General features: G+C 35.3%; 4 protein-coding genes across 6 annotated transcripts; 3 read left to right on the plus strand and 1 right to left on the minus strand.

Annotated features, from left to right (window-relative positions):
- The first annotated feature begins 1,474 nt into the window (after nucleotides 1–1,474).
- On the plus strand, nucleotides 1,475–6,279 carry LOC144563205 (uncharacterized). 2 transcript variants are annotated; one of them, XM_078312642.1, is made up of 9 exons: nucleotides 1,475–1,707; nucleotides 2,095–2,162; nucleotides 2,279–2,792; nucleotides 2,954–3,049; nucleotides 3,389–3,682; nucleotides 4,345–4,473; nucleotides 5,079–5,299; nucleotides 5,723–5,889; nucleotides 5,985–6,279. In XM_078312642.1, exons 1-8 carry the CDS (start codon nucleotides 1,608–1,610, stop codon nucleotides 5,873–5,875), a joined length of 1,575 nt encoding a protein of 524 aa, XP_078168768.1. In that variant the 5' UTR covers nucleotides 1,475–1,607; the 3' UTR covers nucleotides 5,876–5,889; nucleotides 5,985–6,279. The 2 variants fall into 2 exon arrangements, with proteins under 2 accessions (XP_078168768.1, XP_078168759.1); XM_078312633.1 differs by having other exon boundaries at nucleotides 1,476–1,707; nucleotides 2,915–3,049.
- Nucleotides 6,280–6,972: 693 nt separating this feature from the next.
- PFD3 (prefoldin 3) lies at nucleotides 6,973–9,318 on the plus strand. The gene is made up of 6 exons (XM_078312698.1): nucleotides 6,973–7,229; nucleotides 7,339–7,396; nucleotides 7,505–7,576; nucleotides 8,441–8,560; nucleotides 8,722–8,823; nucleotides 9,053–9,318. Exons 1-6 carry the CDS (start codon nucleotides 7,087–7,089, stop codon nucleotides 9,122–9,124), a joined length of 567 nt encoding a protein of 188 aa, XP_078168824.1. The 5' UTR covers nucleotides 6,973–7,086; the 3' UTR covers nucleotides 9,125–9,318.
- On the minus strand, nucleotides 9,244–12,241 carry LOC144563241 (putative glycerol-3-phosphate acyltransferase 3). The gene is made up of 3 exons (XM_078312686.1): nucleotides 11,516–12,241; nucleotides 10,403–10,956; nucleotides 9,244–10,207 (listed from the first exon to the last, which is right to left on the minus strand). Exons 1-3 carry the CDS (start codon nucleotides 12,209–12,211, stop codon nucleotides 9,859–9,861), a joined length of 1,599 nt encoding a protein of 532 aa, XP_078168812.1. The 5' UTR covers nucleotides 12,212–12,241; the 3' UTR covers nucleotides 9,244–9,858.
- A 4,548-nt stretch (nucleotides 12,242–16,789) lies between these two features.
- Nucleotides 16,790–18,330, plus strand: LOC144563267 (uncharacterized). 2 transcript variants are annotated; one of them, XM_078312720.1, is made up of 2 exons: nucleotides 16,790–17,292; nucleotides 17,817–18,330. In XM_078312720.1, exons 1-2 carry the CDS (start codon nucleotides 16,957–16,959, stop codon nucleotides 18,087–18,089), a joined length of 609 nt encoding a protein of 202 aa, XP_078168846.1. In that variant the 5' UTR covers nucleotides 16,790–16,956; the 3' UTR covers nucleotides 18,090–18,330. The 2 variants fall into 2 exon arrangements, with proteins under 2 accessions (XP_078168846.1, XP_078168852.1); XM_078312726.1 differs by having other exon boundaries at nucleotides 16,790–17,289.
- The last annotated feature ends 34 nt before the right edge of the window (nucleotides 18,331–18,364 follow it).

Genomic DNA, 18,364 nt, shown 5'->3' on the forward strand with positions numbered 1-18,364 from the left:
TTGCGTGTATAAGTATACATATTTATGCGCATCAGTTGTAAAGTTTTTCAAATATAAGTGGTCCCCCAGTTAATTAGCGGTCACCCACATTATTAATGACTAATACACGTTTTATTTTGTCTTTTTGTGCTGGAAGTTGTGGTCCCCTCATATAATTAATGATTGGAGAATGGATGGGGAAAATAAACTGGGAGAAAGAAATATTTATTCAAACCAGTAATGCTTATTTGGGTAAAAAACAAAACAAAAGGTAAATTTTGAAAGCAAATGAATTAAGTTTGAACTGGAGATGTATCGTTTCTACGTACGGAATCACAAAATGTGGTTTTGTTGAGGTTGATCAGAAGTCCTAATATTAATATTAATATATTATGGATGTGTTTGATGCATTTGAGGCCAGAAAAATCAAAATATATTCACTCTCCGGTGCACATTAACATTAGCTGATCTGATGGAATGGAATGGAATGGGTTAGCGGGCTCAATTGAAGGATGCAATTTTCTCTGTTTCCTTTTGACATCATGCAATTTTCTGGTGCATGAGTGCATCTTAAGTTACCCTCCTCTTAAATTTATTGTTTAAATAATTATGAAATTATGTTCCAATCTATCACCCATTCCAACTCCATACCAGCTTGCGAGAGGAATCATGAGAAGGAAAGAAATATCCCAAGCATTGAATTCATGATAATTTAATTACGAATTATAAAGAGATGAATTATGAATTGTTGTTTGTCTAATAACGTAAAAGAAGAGAAATGGATTTTGACTAGATAATAACAATAAGGGCACTATTTTAATTCACGGTTAATCAGTAAAGTAAATGAGATTAATTAAATATAATTTGGAAATGAAGATATCAATAATAAAGTATTGTTAGACAAAAAAAATACTTTTCTTTTTCCAAAAAATAAAGAGTAGGAGCAGTAAATACATAACGAAATTAAGCAACTCAAAAGAGGACGGTTATGATTTTAAATTGTCATTAAATCTCAAATACTTCTCCTTCTCGGAAATAAATCTTCTGTTATTCTAAAGGAATAACAAAAATCTGTTATTCAGATTCCAACCGTTGATCTTCATTACTATTCGTGCATAAAAAAATATCTTTATTGAAATTCGCGCACGAAAATTTTGAACGGTTGGGATCTAATTACAGGTTCCTGTTATTCCATTAGAATAACAGCTGATTTATCTCAATTTACATTACCATACTAAATGGAAGGAGAAGGGTCCGGGCCCCTAAAGTAACTCAATTTTTTTGTTCTGATTCAGACCGTCCGATCAGTATTCGAACCAATCGGACTCGAGATGAAATTCATGATCGCCTTAAATATTCGTGCCAGAGCAAATTGGACGGTGTAGATCCAAACGCAAAATTTGAGCTACTTTGGATCGTAAATCAAAGGGGGAGGCGAAGAGATGAAGAGCTCCAGTTCCCAAAAACCTCCCTTGTTTCCCTTGAAACTATTTTTTTGTTTTTTTATGAGACCTTGAAACTCAGTAGAGATTAATAACAAGAGCAATCCTTATCTTTCTCTTTCTCCTCCTTCTCCGTTTCCCTAAACCCTAGTACTAAAGACCGTTCAAATTACTCAATTCCTTCAAATGGCTACTTCAGATTCGTTTGTAATCTATATCAGATCGTCGGGTGACTTCAATTTCGCGGTGGTCGCCTCCTCCCATGACGACATTGCTTCACTAAAGAGTATGATCTTATTAACGAAAAATACTAGATGGAGCAATTTCTTATACCCTTTTGTTAAATCAAATAATTTAGTTCAAATGTGTTTCAAAATAGTTACATGCAACTAATGCTCTGCTAATTTTAATAAAGGGTAAAATGGGTATTTTGTAAATTTAAAATAAGTTTTAATATAAAAGAAAATGAAATGGGTAAATTTGTGAGTTTTTGAACTTTAGAAAGGGGAAATATGTAATTTCAAAGTTTAGAGGGGGAAATATGTAATTGGGCGTTATAAGTGAAGTATCCCCTTTTTATTATATCAAATAGTTTAGTTCAAATGTGTTTCAAAATAGTTACATGCAACTAATTCTCTGCTCCCCCTTTCGAAATTGTTGTTGTATTGGGCAGAGAAGGCAGAGGCACAGCATCTAGCTCTATTCCCGCATAATGGAAGAATTGTTTCACAGGCTATCAAGGTATTTTAATTAATTAATTAATTAATTAATTACAATGTGGATTTGGATTTGGATTGTTAATTTGAAAAGAAGAAGTTAATACACAAATTACATGAAGACTATCATATTCATTGCAGATATGGCATGAAGGAATTACATTCAATCTTTCTGATAATATCCCTGTGCATTGTTTGTTTGATGTTAATGGGGCTAATAAGAGGAAACCCTTGTTGTACATGGATGCCGTGCCAGTGCCACTGACTGTCCCTCCTGATGAGGTCCCATCTACAGGTAGAGATAGATATTGCTCACTCAATCAAAATCAAGGGGGTAATAGTAATACCAACCGTACATCGGATACACTGAAGAGGAGGGATCCAGTTGTGGAAGAGATGACTACAGGAGTTACTGTTTTGGGAGAAGGTATCAACTCATCAAAGGAAAAAAAATCCAAGGAGGTGGACCCGAACTCCTCCTCCTCTTCTTCTGATGATGATGAGGCCCCACCTTCCAATGCCAGTGTGGAGGAACCGGAACCGGAATATGAATCCCGAAAGACAGGAGGAGACAGAATGCAAGAGAGAAGTGCAAGCGCTGTTCCTGAGAATGAGAACGAGACTACTGGTATTCATGTAGTGACATGGAATCCAGGTAATTGCATATAAGCTAAACCATGTATACTGCTAGCTTGGTACCTCTCTCTCGTCTCATGTTTAATTTCTTTTATTCTGTGAGATATCCTGATATGAAATTAATGTCAAAACATAACACAGAGGCTGCCTCTGCTGACGTGGTAGTTATGGATGCAACAGTACCTGGAGGAAATGCAAATGGATCTAATTATAACAAGAAAGGAAATAACATGGCTTGGGTGAAAGAAGCAAGAAAGGAGTCCACAACAAATGCAGGTTAGCTAAATTAAGACAACTGATTTTATATATTTATATCTAATTATATTATTTACCACAGGCTACTTAATTTGCAAATTTGTCTTTCTGGGTTGTGACAAGTACTTAAATACTACTCACTCCTAAATAAAGGAGAGATTCATTTTATACTCATGATAACATTTGGTAGTATCTATATATGTGTATTTTTATAATTAATGGAGTGAACTAACCATAAATTAAACTTGATGAAGACATCTTCACTTGCACCAAGCAACAGTGATCTCAGAGATAAAGGCACTGTCACACCAGTTAATCAAATTACAGATAATAATCCATCATGTTCCCCACCCAATGCAGATGTTGCCATTGAGGCCGATCTAGGCAAAACCAAACAAGCATCACAACCAATTCCCAAGACTATTGATAAAGAGAAAAGGAACAAGTCACAAAATAACAGCATATCAGCAACTGACTCCATAGCTGCATCTCCATCTGATAAAAATAAAAGGCGCACTAGAGAAAAAGTGGTCCTGTCTTTACCTCCAATTATAGAGAGAGAGAATGAAAATGAAATTAGTAGGGAAGATGCTTCAAAAAAGAAGAAGAGAAAGAAGCAAGATGCAACCCAACAATTGGACCTATTTCAGAACGGTAGGCATGGGGCCAACTTTTTTTCTTTAGATACAGTTGTAGTTGGAGTGTTGTCTTGGGAGGGAGAATAAAAATTTGATGGGAGGAGGGGTGCACATTTCTAATGTGAGGCAGTCTCAAGATAGGAATGAGAAAAAAATAAAATAATTAGAATAATAAATATTTTCTTTGAGTGAGGCTATGGTACTGTGCATATCCTATACTGTACTATGGATCAATATCTCCTTTTTAATGTCCAAACAATCGATCTGAACCGTTTAACATGATCTCCATATAAAATACTTGTAGGTCAAATTTTACTTGTTTAAAAAAAAAATTACTAATTTTTTAGATAGATAGAAAATCACGTGTTCTAAAAATTCTAAACCATTCAGAAGTAGTGATTTTCTACTTGTCTAAAAAAATAGTAAAAAGCTTCTGAAAATTTTAAAATTTAGTTTGTTTTCATATAGAGGTCATGTTGAATGGTCCAGATCGATTATTTGGACTTTGGAAACAAAAGATATTGATCCATAATACGGACTTATCTTTGCTATGCATAGTGAGTACCTTTATTTAATGATGTGTTTGAGCTTCAACTTGTACCGTTGCTACCTATGTAAGTACCTTTATCACTAGGTTGTTTTATTACCGAGCTAATCATACAAGCCAATCAATTTCAGGTGATCCATCTAGCGGTAGAGATAGAGATTTCTCCCTTAATCAAAATCAAGGGGGTAATGCCAACAGTACATCAGAAGCACTAAAGAGAAAGTCTCTGGGAGACAACTCAAACTTTCACATTTTGCTTGGTAATAAAGAAACAGGAGAAGTTCAACTAAACACTTAAATAGAATCCACTGTACTACTGTAGTGATATGATGTCTCTTGACCAGTAAAAACTATAAAAAGAAGACGACCAGTGCACAATTTACATGCCTACGGGGTCTTGTACTAAAAAAAGAGTAGAAGTTTTATAATCTGATTGTCTAATAGCCTAATAGTAAATGATTTACTAGATCGTTAGAAAGACAAAAATTTTGTCATTTTCCTGGGAACCTTTTGCCTTAGTGATACATTGTCTAAGGATAAAGCAAATGAGAAATGAAGAAAAGCCCTGCCAAATGCTAGTAGTGCTAGCGTTTGGGAAAAACCCAAAAACTGGTTGCGGTTTTGCTGTGAGAAATGATGCCATAGGTTGATTTTTATTTTTCTTAAATGCTATAGAAAAGAAGTCGGTTATTTGAGATTAATTGAAGCGAAGAAGTTTAGAAATTGCCAGGTTTCTTAGTGGTTTCATGATGGTTGTAACCGCATTCGTGCTTTCCATTCAGCTAGCTAAGTACCTCTCTTGTTTTCTTTTTATATTTGTATATATACATATATATTAATCCTGAGATGAAATGTCATCACACAGACGCTGCCTCTGCTGACATGGAAGTTCTGGATGTAGTGCCTAGAGTAAATAACATGACTTTGGAGGAGGAAGAAGCAATACTACCAACTCCACTTAAATCAAGGGGCCAGGTCAAAGCCAAAAAAGAATCACAACCAATTCCCAAGTCTGATAATGAAAAAACGAAGAAGTCACAAAATAACAGCATATCAGCGACTGATAAAAAGAGAAGGCATGGAACGGTAGTCCTGTCTTAACATCCTTTTTTTTTCTTTCTTTTTTTTGATAAAAGCGGGGGTCAAAGCCCACCAGTTCCATTAGAAATCATAAATTCTCACAGGGGCTGGTACTGAGATGGTGCCATAACCGTGCAAGGAGTTTACAAAATCAGCTTAACTAGATAATGCCAGTAAAGAAAAAGCAACACGAGTTTACACAGCATGACAACACTTACTACATTCAGTACTACAATTTACTTGGGAAAAAAGAGAGAAATAGTGTCTTCACATCAGCATGTACTGCACCAAATCTGTGAAACAAAGGGACAAGATACAAACGAATGATCAGACTTAGGAAGACCACAAAAAGGGCATCCCCAGTACAGTACCAGGCCATTCTCTTTTAGCTAAATTAACTTTGGTTAAAATTTTATTTTTCCTAATCAGCCAAAGAAGAATAAAATACAAATTGATGCTTCTCAAGTGACGGTAATAGTGCCAAATGAGCTGCGTTGTCGTAGGAACAGTGGTTCGGGGTGGCGTTGCCCTGAAAAAGCAATGCCAGACAGCAAGCACTGCACTCGCCATGGCAGCAAATGAACTTGTTCGAAAAAGTATGTTGTATTTAGTACTTCTTAGTACCAATTTTTTACATGCAAATGATGATTTAGTAGTAAAAAATATTGCTGTATGCTCTTTTGTTAATCAGGAAACAAGTATCTGGCATTGATGCATCCAGCTCTTAGTTGTAGCTAGTTAACCTGCTTCATAAGTTCTGCTTATTGTAAGTCATAGTTGTAGAGTGGCCTGATTTTGCAAATATGAAAACTCTAGGTTTTTTTCTGGTAAATTTCTGACAGTTGAATTTAGGTAGATTTGGAGGAAGTGATTTGACTAATATATTAGAAATACTGATTTCTCTGTATGTTGTGTTGTGTTAAAGCCACTTAAGTGAATATTTCTTTCTAGCCTTGAATTAATGTTTTATTTTTAATTTATGTTCTTATCAGTTAGTCTAAAATCCTATTCACAATTACTACCTTATTTAATCAGGTGAGATGAATTATCATTAAAAGAAAAAGGAAAGCAATTTAATCCAATCCAACTTGATTTTGAGAAATGGCCTTGTAAAGCCTCTTCAGTCTTCATGCTACCAAATTCATCATAGATTCATTGGACCTCACACTTGATTTGTAAATTTTTTTGGGTACTATGGTTCCAGGACCGTTCGATTCGTTTTAAGATTTGTGTGAGCGAAAATTGATGCGACATGTGAATATTAAAGCATGTAATCCAGTAACTATATTGTATGGAACCTAATAACCTAGGCTAGAAACCATGTAATTCAGTAATTATATTCTATATATAATCATGCTTTCATGGACTTGCCCTTGCATTGTGGCACATTGAATAGGGTTATGGGGGGCAAGTACCGGTACTTTCATAGTAGTGTTTGATTAAGGTCTAAATTACGGACTAAAAAGGTTTAGGTCTCAGTTATTCTACAAACTATGGATTAATTAGTTCTCAACCAAATACCAGATTTCAATCACCAAAACTGAATCCATGAGAACAAAGCCCACAAAATGGGCCCATGAAGCCTAACATTCTTTCTCCATCTCCGTCTCTCTCTCAGAGCTAAAACTGAATCCATGAGATAAAAGCCCACAAAATGGGCCCATAAAGCCCAATATTCTTTCTCCATCTCCGTCTCTCTCAGAACTCAGAAGCTCTGAGGTAGCCCGATAGGTTGAGCTTGCGATACTAGTTGATCAAACTAATCACCTTGCGATAGTAGCCTAGCCTGAACGATGGCGGCGGCGTCGACGACGGCGACGGCGGCGGGTGAGGAGAGGAGGGGCATCCCCGCGGCATCTTTCGTGGAGGACGTACAGACCTACCTCACTCAGTCTGGCCTCGACGTCAACGCCTCTCTCTCTCTTCTCCAGGAAAGGTACCTCAATTTCATTCCTCTCCTCTCGCTCTCTCTCTCTCTCTCTCTCTCTCTCTCTACTTGCTTCGCTTCCGATCTAGCTTGAAGTACTTAAATTTGTTTCTATCAGGCTTCAGCAATACAAGATAGTGGAGATGAAGCTTCTTGCTCAACAAAGAGATCTTCAGGTGCTCAACATTTATTATCACCTGATTTGGTATATCATATATATCCAATTCAAAGCCTTATTTTACTTACTGCTGCTGTTACTTTTCCTTTGTTGTAAATTTTTCAAGGCCAAAATTCCTGACATCGAGAAGTGTTTGGATATAGTTGCCACGTTGCAATCTAAAAAGGGTTCTGGCGAGGTGTGTTTCACTATACTATATTTTCCCAATTATTTCCTTTTAAAAGTTCATCCTGGAATCATGTTAGAATCCGTGCATTTATTTACGGGTGGATTTGGATGGAGGGGTGGGTTAGTAGAATAGTGAGCTAACCCACAAAAGACAAACAAAAATTAATCCATATTTGCTAACCCAAACACATCCAAATGGAGAATAAGAATAATAGTTCGGAAAATGCTAACCCAGGTTAGTGGCTATTCTTCACCCATCCAAACACACCCATGAGACTTAATAACGAGTATATGACATGGTAAACTCATTGGAATTAAATAAGAATATGCTGATTAGTTTGTTGGTTAGAGGTCCCAATAATTTCTGTTAGTTATCGGAAATGCTAAGAAGACGGATGAATAGTCATACCAGTGAGCTTGTAGCTGCTTTTAACTCAAGTTGTGGGCCTTTTATTTATTTTTAGATCTTGAATCAATCCCAAAAGAAGAGCAGTAGGGATACCGATTTTTGTTATGTATGCTACCAATACCAACGAGAAAGATTATCTAATCTGATAGTAGGGATAAATCTTGGTTCTAAAATATAATGGGAATATATACTATGTGTTGCTTGTTTATATATCAGATTTAAGCAACAAGTAATAAAATGTTTCCTCGACTTAGAATTACATTTGTGCCCCTGCAATGCAAGCCATGGGAATAAATGAGCTAAAAAAGTAGGGTTAATTTGGTCATTGATTGACAGAGCACTGAGAGATGATGTATGTGATGTGCCCTTCCTGTTTTGCAGGGTCATATCTTATTTGTTTATTTTTTTATTAGAACATTCTCTTTGTTTTTTTTCTTTTTAAAATCCTCCTTGCTATATAAACAGCCCTTGATAACGGATTATGAAGTATCAGAGGGAATATACTCACGTGCGAGAATAGAAGAAGCTGATTCGGTGTGCCTTTGGTTGGGTGCTAATGTCATGCTAGAATATTCTTGTGATGAGGTAAATACGAGCCCCCCCCCCCCCCCCCCCCCCCCCCCCCCACACACACACACAATTGTCTTTCAAGTTTCAATTGATTATTCTTTAAAAAAAAAAAACGAAACCAGACTGACTAAAATGCAAGTAGTAAGAAGAATTTGACTGAAAATATATTTGTACAGGCGAATGCACTTTTGAAAAAAAACTTGGAAAATGCTAAAGCCAGCTTAGAAGTCCTAGTAACCGATTTGCAATTTTTGAGGGACCAGGAGACAATCACTCAGGTTTGTTTTTAGATTTTGTTTGATTTATCAGTATTTCAAATAACTATTTTTTACTTTTTAAGGTCATGCATGTCCCTTCAATGCATAAAGTTTCCTGTTTCTGATATTAGGTAACAGAAAATAGTATATACCTTATGTCCATTCTCTCCACACACATTTACATTTTATGCAACAACAGATGTGCATATCCCATCCGTTCTTTAAATTATGTTTTACTTCTGGAGTTTAGGTTACAATCGCACGTGTGTACAATTGGGATGTTCACCAGAGGAGAATGAAAGAAGCTATGAAGGATACCTGATTTAAAGGTAGGCTCACTTTACTGTGTTGTAGAATTATTTATCAGCATCATTTTTTTGTTTTGTGAGTGTGCACGCATGAGAGAGAGAGAGAGAGAGAGTAGAATTTCTTGTTTATTCATTGAAGCAGAAATGTTGAATTTGTAGTGGAATTTAAATATTTTATACTATGACTTTCTTGAAGGTCTTTTGGTTATAGCTTTCTGCTATCATAAATTATTGAATTGGAAAGTAGGTCTACTTAAATTCAAGCCTGTAGTACTTTGTCATGCTTGTTTATATGTTTTATTTTGATGGTTTTTGTAATTTTGGTTTCTTCTGTTGTTTCTATCGATAGTATGATTTCTTCATTTTGTTTCAAACTTCAATTGGGGCAATGCCCCTTAAAATGTTCTGATCACAGAAAATGGTAAGCATCTGTACCCTGCCTCTGCAAATTTGTCTCAAATTTTTTTTAAAAAAAATTATGATTCCCTGGATAGGAATGGGGACAGGGGCAATTTACCCTTAAGATCGTGTCAAGAGAGAATATTTTTAATCGAAATTTATAAAAATTAATCCTCAGAAAATATAAATTTATATATTCTTACAAACATCTAATATATACTCTCATTTAAACAAAGTATGAATTCTCTACATGCCTTTCTTTGGATTTCCTGTTAGAGAGTCACTGACAGTTATGCACAGTGACACTGGCACAGGAAATTCTATGTAACATAGAATTTAGATTCTAATTTTAGCCTTTACCAACAATCCCATCATTCCCTGCTAGCATCATGTACTTGTCTTTCCTTGTGAGCATGGTGCACTGGAAACCTAGTGCCTTTCCAATCTCACGCTGCACCCGATTTGCCATGTCAGTGCTACTGCACCGTCTCACTTTCACATCACCTGTATCTATCTTCTCTAGGAATTGCACCTCATAGCACATGCTAGGGTTCATCAAGTAGTACAGCGGGTCAAAGCACTTCCAACCACCAGCTGTTGTGGCGTAAAACATGCTTGTTCTTACATTGACTGCCACTGGTACCACTTCATCACATAGCTCTGTAAAAAGGGGGCTAAATCGTAGCAAATAGGGTTCTCTGCAAGTCGCCAGTGCACATTGAACTCTGTTATCTTAATTCTGAACTAAACTATCAACTATTTTTTTCTGGGTTTGTATATTTATACATATAATTAACCATAATTTTTACTAGATTTGTATATTTATACATATAATTTGACTTTTGGTTAAATATACTGATGTAAACCAAATGAATGAATTTATAATTGCTTACCTACAAGTGGTCCCCTCAGGGCAAACGACCACTGATTCTCCTCGATCTAGAAGCTTCCCCATGATTGTCGCATCGTTTTCTCTATTTCTGGTAAGCCTGACAGTGCTGATCGGGGATATGATCTCTGATACACGGCTAAGGCTGTAGCTAACAGCGTGCACTGGCTGGTTAATGGCCACCGAAATGTATATCGGGTCGATTAGGGTTCTATGATTGCATACAAATAACCGACCCCTTTTGTTGGTTGTTTTCGAGTGATGATTTGAATACTCACTGATAGTAATAGGTTTTTCTCCTGATCCAAGCAGCCTCCATTTCATGTTGGTCATGGCTAGAACTGGGGTTGACAGCTTGTATGGGAGTGAGAGAGATACAGTGAGTCTGAGGAGTGCAAGGATAAATCCGAAGGGAAGCCAGAGAAACATGAAGAGTGTGTTGAGAGGGGTGGGTCGAAATGCGAGCCGGCCATCATGAAAAATCAAGGGCTTTGGGTATCTCTCTCTCGGTAACATCTGCCACCTCTTCTTCTCCTCTTTGTCCACCAACAATATTTCCTTGATTCATTTATTAGGCAAATAAAATTAAAAGGTTAAGAGAGAAATTTACATCTTACGATGAGATCACCACTACTAGGGGACTAAATGTATCTTTTGCTATTAGTTGACAATTTGATGTACACCTGCTGCACACCTTGTTTTTAAACATATACATTATTTAAAAAAAAACAAACAAAAACAAATGAGAAATTCTGAATTCTATGTATATTAGTGACATATAGAAGTGAACTTCTCATAAGAATTTCTATGACATGGTGGCAAGTTGTCATTTCAAATTTCAAGCATATGTGAAATACATCCAAGTCAAACTGAACTAGCTGTACTTTTCATTGACAGGATTTAGTTATGTATATTATTCACATATCATATGATTATCATATCTATGATGAAATGATGAGATTTGGTATATGTATCACTGTACATCAAACGATTTGAATTAACAATCCTTGATGCATTATCAAACAAAACTATTTTGAAGTGATCCCTCCTCATGACTTATGTTAATATGTATAGATATATAGAAATTAAAACATATATAAATCTAGTGAGGGAGAACCTTGCAATAAGAAGAAAGAGGAAGTTGTGACTTGGCAAAGGTAGAGCTTGAAAAACCAACAAATGCACTTGAACTAATTTCATTAGAGCAATCCTTCAATTCTAACACCTCTCTCTCCTCTCCCCCTTGCATGAAACCAGTGTAAAACCCTCCAAGCACCTTCAATTCTCTCCCTAAAACATGATCCAACTCTAAATACTCTCTCAAAAATGCCTCAACCATAACCCTAGGCATCCTACTAACACAAATCACTCTACCATGACCATTTTTTTCCAATTTTTTCAACATTTCAAATCCTTGCAAACTTACATCATCTAACAAGTGTTTTGGCAGAATTGCCCTTCCAACTCTGACAACAGATTCTTTCCTTAACCCACAAAATGTGAGCATGACCATGATCTTAAAACCAATTTCATTCCCCAAAAGACAAATGAAAGGGTATGAAAGGAGCAACAAAAGACCCCTCAAGAGACCCCCTCCACCTGCTTCTAAAGCTACAACCATGAAATAAGGGAAGGTGGAGCAGGATTTGAGCAAGCATCCTTCGACATCAATCACCTTGGTTTTGTAGCATTCATGTATAAACTTTAAATTGGTGGAATGGGCATTTGTTTTCCTGCTACTGGTACTAGAGTGTTGGAGAAATGCTCTCAGCAACTTTTGTGCCAGGTTTGTTGTACTCCTTTTGTTAGCCATTAATTAATTGTGCTGAGTACTGATCAATTGCTAGTTAGATTTGTATATATAGCTAGCGTTAACCGTTAGGTATATATATCAAATCAATTTGAATTGTAAGCCGTGTGACTTTGACTTGGAGCTCATGCATTGGCCATTGCTATCAAATGCACAAACATTTGGTGCCTAACTAACGACCAGACCATATATATCTCCAAAAATATTGTATACTGATAATTATCATAATTTACACGTTTATGTACTTTTTGCACTTGAAATGGGGGTGCCATGATCTCAAAACACATTTTATATGCTCAAGCACACTTTTTATCTTTTTCATATTTTTTTTTAAAAAAAAAAGAAGGAACATATTTTTGAAACTTTTCAGATTTTAATTGTATTTTTTAATTTCTGATTAAAATATTGGCATTGGATCCTTATGCATGTGGTGAAATGAATTGAACAAATCTATAGAAACAACATGATTATTTCAGAAACAAAAACGGACACTAACAGTTTGCTTTGAACTGGAGAAGATGAGAATTGAGTAATGGTTGGAATTAAGCTTAGCTGTCAATATTTTTTTTGCCAAACCGCCGAGATTAGCGCGGGAAGATTGTGACATTGAAAAATGATCGACATGGATTGATTTGTTCTTTTGTTCATGGATTGATTTGTTCTCTTGTTCTTCATTTTTTTTTTCTTTTTAAGTTCAAGTTATTTTCGAATTTTATTTTTTCTTCTAGGAGCACCGAACTCATTTATACTCTAATCGAAATGCAAAAACTATAATTAATTGGTATTATTTAACACAAAATCAATTAAAAAAAGTCAGTCCACTTGATTTTTAATTGGTATTATTTTGATAGGCTATCACGGAGCAAGTAAAATAATTCATCAATAACATTTTTAATTCCGATAATTAGCTTAAATTATTTTGTCAATTTTAATAACTCAATGTCAACAATGTTTGGGACGGCAATGACTTTGGCTATGACTTTTTAGAATTGAGTTGGACAAATCAATTAGGTTTTTTTTTGTGTAATTTTAATTTCTTCTTGTTGGGGTTGTCTAATTTGTACAAGAACAAAATTATTCACTTAATTATTTGTAGAGGAGGCACATTCACTTAGGCCCTGTTCGGTGCACTACTGTGCGCGTGGGAAAAAAAAATTCACTCAGACTGAATTTTTTTTTTCCCACGAGCACAGTAAAAATCAGTTCAAAACCCATACCCATTCCTCACCCCATTAGAACGCCGAACAGGGCCTTAATTAATTATTTGTCAAGATTTGTGCATGAAAAAATTTAAATGAATATTGGATGAGAAAAAAATATTTTTCTTATTTTCCAAAAGAAAAGTAGGAGATTCTCTTCCACTTGGATCAAGTGTTGTGATTTGTCACTTTTTTTAAAAAAGTTTCAGCTTGAGAGAGCGAGATATAATTTTTGAATAGAGGGGATACGTTGAGAATCAATTAAATATAACAAAGTATTTAAAGATTGTGTGTGATGTTCTTGTAATTTTTTTTAAGTTATAAATCAGATGTTATTTAAATTAAATAGATAATTTCTTAAAGTATGGTAATTAATTTTGATATTATTATTATTGTTATTATTTTGAATAAAGTGGAGAGTGCCCATCAATTTCATTACGAAACAACACAGTTTTTACATCACTAAGTACTTGAAATACTAAAACATAAGAATCACACTAAAAGAAAGCCTTTAGGAGACATCTAAACAGATACAATAAAGTTTGCAAGGATTGAACAATTATTACAACCCACAAAAAAGAAGACCAGAATGGACCAGTAAGAAATATTATCTAAACCAAGAAATTAGCAAACAGCAGCTGAACTATCTGTAACAACCCGAAAATTTGGATTTATGATTATTTATGCTTAAATATTATTTTCATATAATATGGAAACCATTGATACGTCTACTGAAAATAAATAATTAATGAAATAAAAAAAAACTTGTCATCTTTGGTTGGATTTTGAAATAATTAATTTGATTAAATTTGTTTCTATTAATTTCTTTATTTCTTTTACTTTGCCGGTACACTATATTCAATTCCATTGGATGCTAGTAACGCCACTTTGTTTATTTATATTTATTTCCATATATTAAATTATTCATAACCGACCTTTTGAATTCTATTAAAAGGGCAGAATTGCATAAAAAAAATGAAACGACGCTAATCACGCAACCGCTGCCATATAATAACTTCCCTTTTGTTTTATCCATGATTTCTATCTCATTCTCTTCGGTTAAGAAAAACAAAACCAAACAGAAAGAAAAATGTCAGAGAAAAGGAAAAGGAGAAACAAAAATAGTAAAGAAAATTATGTAATCCGCCTGAGTGAAATTTTGATCCTACGTCACGATTAATTCTGTACCACTGACTGCAATTTGATTTCAGTTTCTGAAATATCTCGCTATCAAGTAACCGGACTTCTCTATAACTGTGTTTTCGTTTTGTATGATTGATTTGAATATTGGTATTACATATTGAATTATGATGGTATATTTAGTGGGATAGCAGGTCTGAGGTTGGAATTTGGCCTCTCACTGTTGGATGGATTTCCCAGTGGGTTGGTGGCCTTCCAATATTGGATGGATTTCCCATTGGATTGGCGGTTTAAAGGAATTGTGTTATGAGAATGTGGGAATCGCCTGTGACAGGGATTACACATGTGTGAATATGATGTGACTGGTTTTATGGATAACCTAGACCGACGTGCTATTGCTGATTAAATATACGTGCATAATTTGATGTGTATTTGTGTGGATTAATCCGGCCTATTTGAATAGTTGTTAAATTAAGCCAATTATAGAGAAGCGTGTCGTTAAATAACCGGTTACTGAGCTTTGTGGCTGGCTCCGTTTTGTTATTTTGTTTTCATTTCTTTTTGGCGACGTAGGTTGATGGGCCAAGGAAAGGTGCGAAGATGCTTGTATAATCACGCTCCGGATGATAAAAATCTGGAGTGTGACACTATCTATCAAGAGAAGATGTAATTTTGAAATTATTATTATTTTATGTTTCATGGCAATATATCCAAATTAGAAGGATATATTTCAATAATTCTATATTTTTATATTTCGATTAAAACTGAAATCAATGTTGTACATTCACGAATATTAATATTTTTTTATATTTTATAATAGTAATTGAGTTTTAAGATCTCACTAACAAAGCATAAATAATTTAAAATTGGAAATTTTAATTTAACGAGATTCCACATTATTTATATAATGATATGATTACTATAGTTATATGAAAAACAAAATTATTTTGCTCGAACCTTTTTACAAAATTCGTATTAAAATTCATAATCGATCAAATGCTAACATCCGTAATTTTAATAGATGATTCTATTATATGTGGTGCGCATCCAATTTTAATGTACAGAATTTATTAATTTCATGAAATAATTTATTGATATATTTTTTTAAATTTCATTATATTTGATAATATTTTTTCAAAAAAATTTATAACACGTACCTGTATTTCTGAAGCGGAACTGAAAAATAATTTGTTATAAATAAAACGGGGCAGAAGGAATTCGTATCCTCTGAGATATCTCAAACTTTGCGTGACTTTATGGAAAATCCAAACCGTTTAAATACGTTATGCATGAATCTCAAAGCACACATAATACTGACCCCTACATCACCCTCGAATAGACACCGGACACGTCGGTCACGCAAAAGTTGAGATATCTCAGAGGATACGCACTCGGGCAGAAGGATGCTTGGCTGCTTGCTGTATTGCGAAAGTTTTATCTATACCTACGGGTTTTTCCTCAAAAAAAAAGAGAAAGTTTTATCTAGATGTTACGTGGATCACAGATAACCGTTGGATCTGCATCCACTTCATCGATCCGAGTGAGTGTGCTTCTTTGAACGGCACAGATCAATTTAGGTAGGTTGCGTTGTTTGCCAATTGAAACTTCTCCCATTCCTATCCACTACTCTGTTATATTCCTATTTCAGTGCCATACAATTATTTGTATTACTTCACTGAAAATTCATACTTCATTCTACAAAAGATGCTAATCAATTATCATTCCTTCACTAGGACTAATTAGTTGACGCCACGTCACCCAACATGACTCATCAGCTGAGAGGCATGAATTCGCATCCTCTGAGATATCTCGTATTTTGCGTGACTTTTTGGAAAATCTCAACCGTTCTAATACGTTCTGCACGAATCTTAAAGCTTAAATAATACTGGATCCTGCGCTATCACCGAATAGACACCGGACACGTTGGTCACGCAAAATATGATATATCTTATAGAGGTTAGGATACACATCGGACACGTCAGTCAGTCACGCAAAAAGCAAAATATGAGATTTCTCTGAGAAGCATGTGATGCAGCACGTGACGGATCCTATTCCTAAATCCTAATCCTATGACACTTGTAATAACAAGATAAGAGAAGCACAGCAACTCTTCTCAAATCTCGGCTGTTCGGTCTTCATCCAGCTCATCAATCCGTTATTCTTCCACGTAGGATATTGTTCATCTCATCGACTTATCTCATAACGTAAAAGAAGCACAAATCCTCTCCTGATCGTCGGATCTCTGTCCACGTCACCGATCCGTTTCTCTTCTCAACCAACGGTCTAGATCTGTCGAATCCCATCTCTCTCTCTGTCTTCGCTCTCTCATCATTTTTCCCCATTTTTCTCTTGATTTAACTTCCAAAGAAAATTCTCAAAAATTCACGAAAAATTGTGGAGAGTTGAGAGATGGCACTGCAGGAGGAGGAAGAGGAGTTCAAGGTGATTAGCGATGGAGAAATCGAGGATTGTTTTGATGATGGCGATGACGTGGTGGAGGTCAAAGACGACGACGACGACGATGATGATGATGGAGACGATGATGATGGTGATGACGATAACGATGGTGGTGATGGAGATGATGCGCCGGCTACTGGACAGGGAAAGTATGAGTACGATGCAGGGGTAGTTGAAGGTGAAGAAGAGGAAGGGGATGATGGCGGTGATGACGATGACGACGACGATGATGATGGAGACGATGATGACGATGATGATGATGACGAGGAAGACGACGACGATGATGTGGTATGAATTTTCAATTTTATTTCAGTTGATATAAAGAAAACCTTCAAACTTTAGTTTGATACAATAGGAATCAATTTAATAGAACAAATTCATATGAAGCTTCAATTTAATAGGAATCGATCTAGTATTTATATGATGCGATCGATATTTTTTCCTCGATCTGATCTATCATTAATAACTTTGCAGATTTAAAAAAAAAAGCGACCTTTTTTAAGTTCCTTTTACCCTTTTTAGGTTTTTGAGGTTCTCCAATCTCCAGACTTGAGCTAAAACGTTTGGTTCGGTTTTGTTTACAAATTACATAATTGAAATAATTTACGACGATCTACGACGAAGATTGTGATTACGTCCTCCATTTTTTTGTTAATTTTGTTATTTTTTATAAAGGAGCAAAAGAACAAACGAAATACAACATATTTTTTTCCAATTGCTCGGTGATTTCCAACTATATTTGTTTTTTGTTCTATTTTTAATTTTTGGTGGGTTATATTGAATAATTCATCATGATATTATGGCTATTGTAGGTGGAACTAGGACCACAGTTCCAGTTCGAACAAGGTGGCAATGTCGACGAAGAAGAAGATCCAAGTGATCTCGAACCGGAAGAAATTGATGAAATTGATGAAGATGTTTTTTATGACGAAGAGAAAAAAGATGGGGGCCCAAATGCAAATGTTGCATCTGCAAAAAGAAAGAGGCCATCTAAGGATGATGATGATGAAGACGATGATGATGATGATGATGACGACGATGGGGATGATGGTGATGATGATGATGTGAGGCCTTCAAAGAGATAATTTTATGTATTGAGATTTGAGACAATGAGAGGGGGGGTTATGTAATATTTGCTGGTAATCTGCTGCTTTGTGTCTAAATGTTTGTTGGCAAGATTAGAATTTTAGATGATGTGTAAGTATGATGTGAGTTACTGGTAGGTGGGGTCAGTGGCTAATCTTATTATTTTTATTTAGGATTCTGTAATGTAACAGAGTTTTTAGGGTTTTTCATAATGGAATGTGAGGTGTTTGTTTAAATTTATATTTGTAGGACTAGGATGGCTTCTATTGCTATT

Source organism: Carex rostrata, chromosome 1 (assembly GCF_964058835.1).
Source record: "Carex rostrata chromosome 1, lpCarRost1.2, whole genome shotgun sequence".
NCBI lineage: Eukaryota > Viridiplantae > Streptophyta > Magnoliopsida > Poales > Cyperaceae > Carex > Carex rostrata.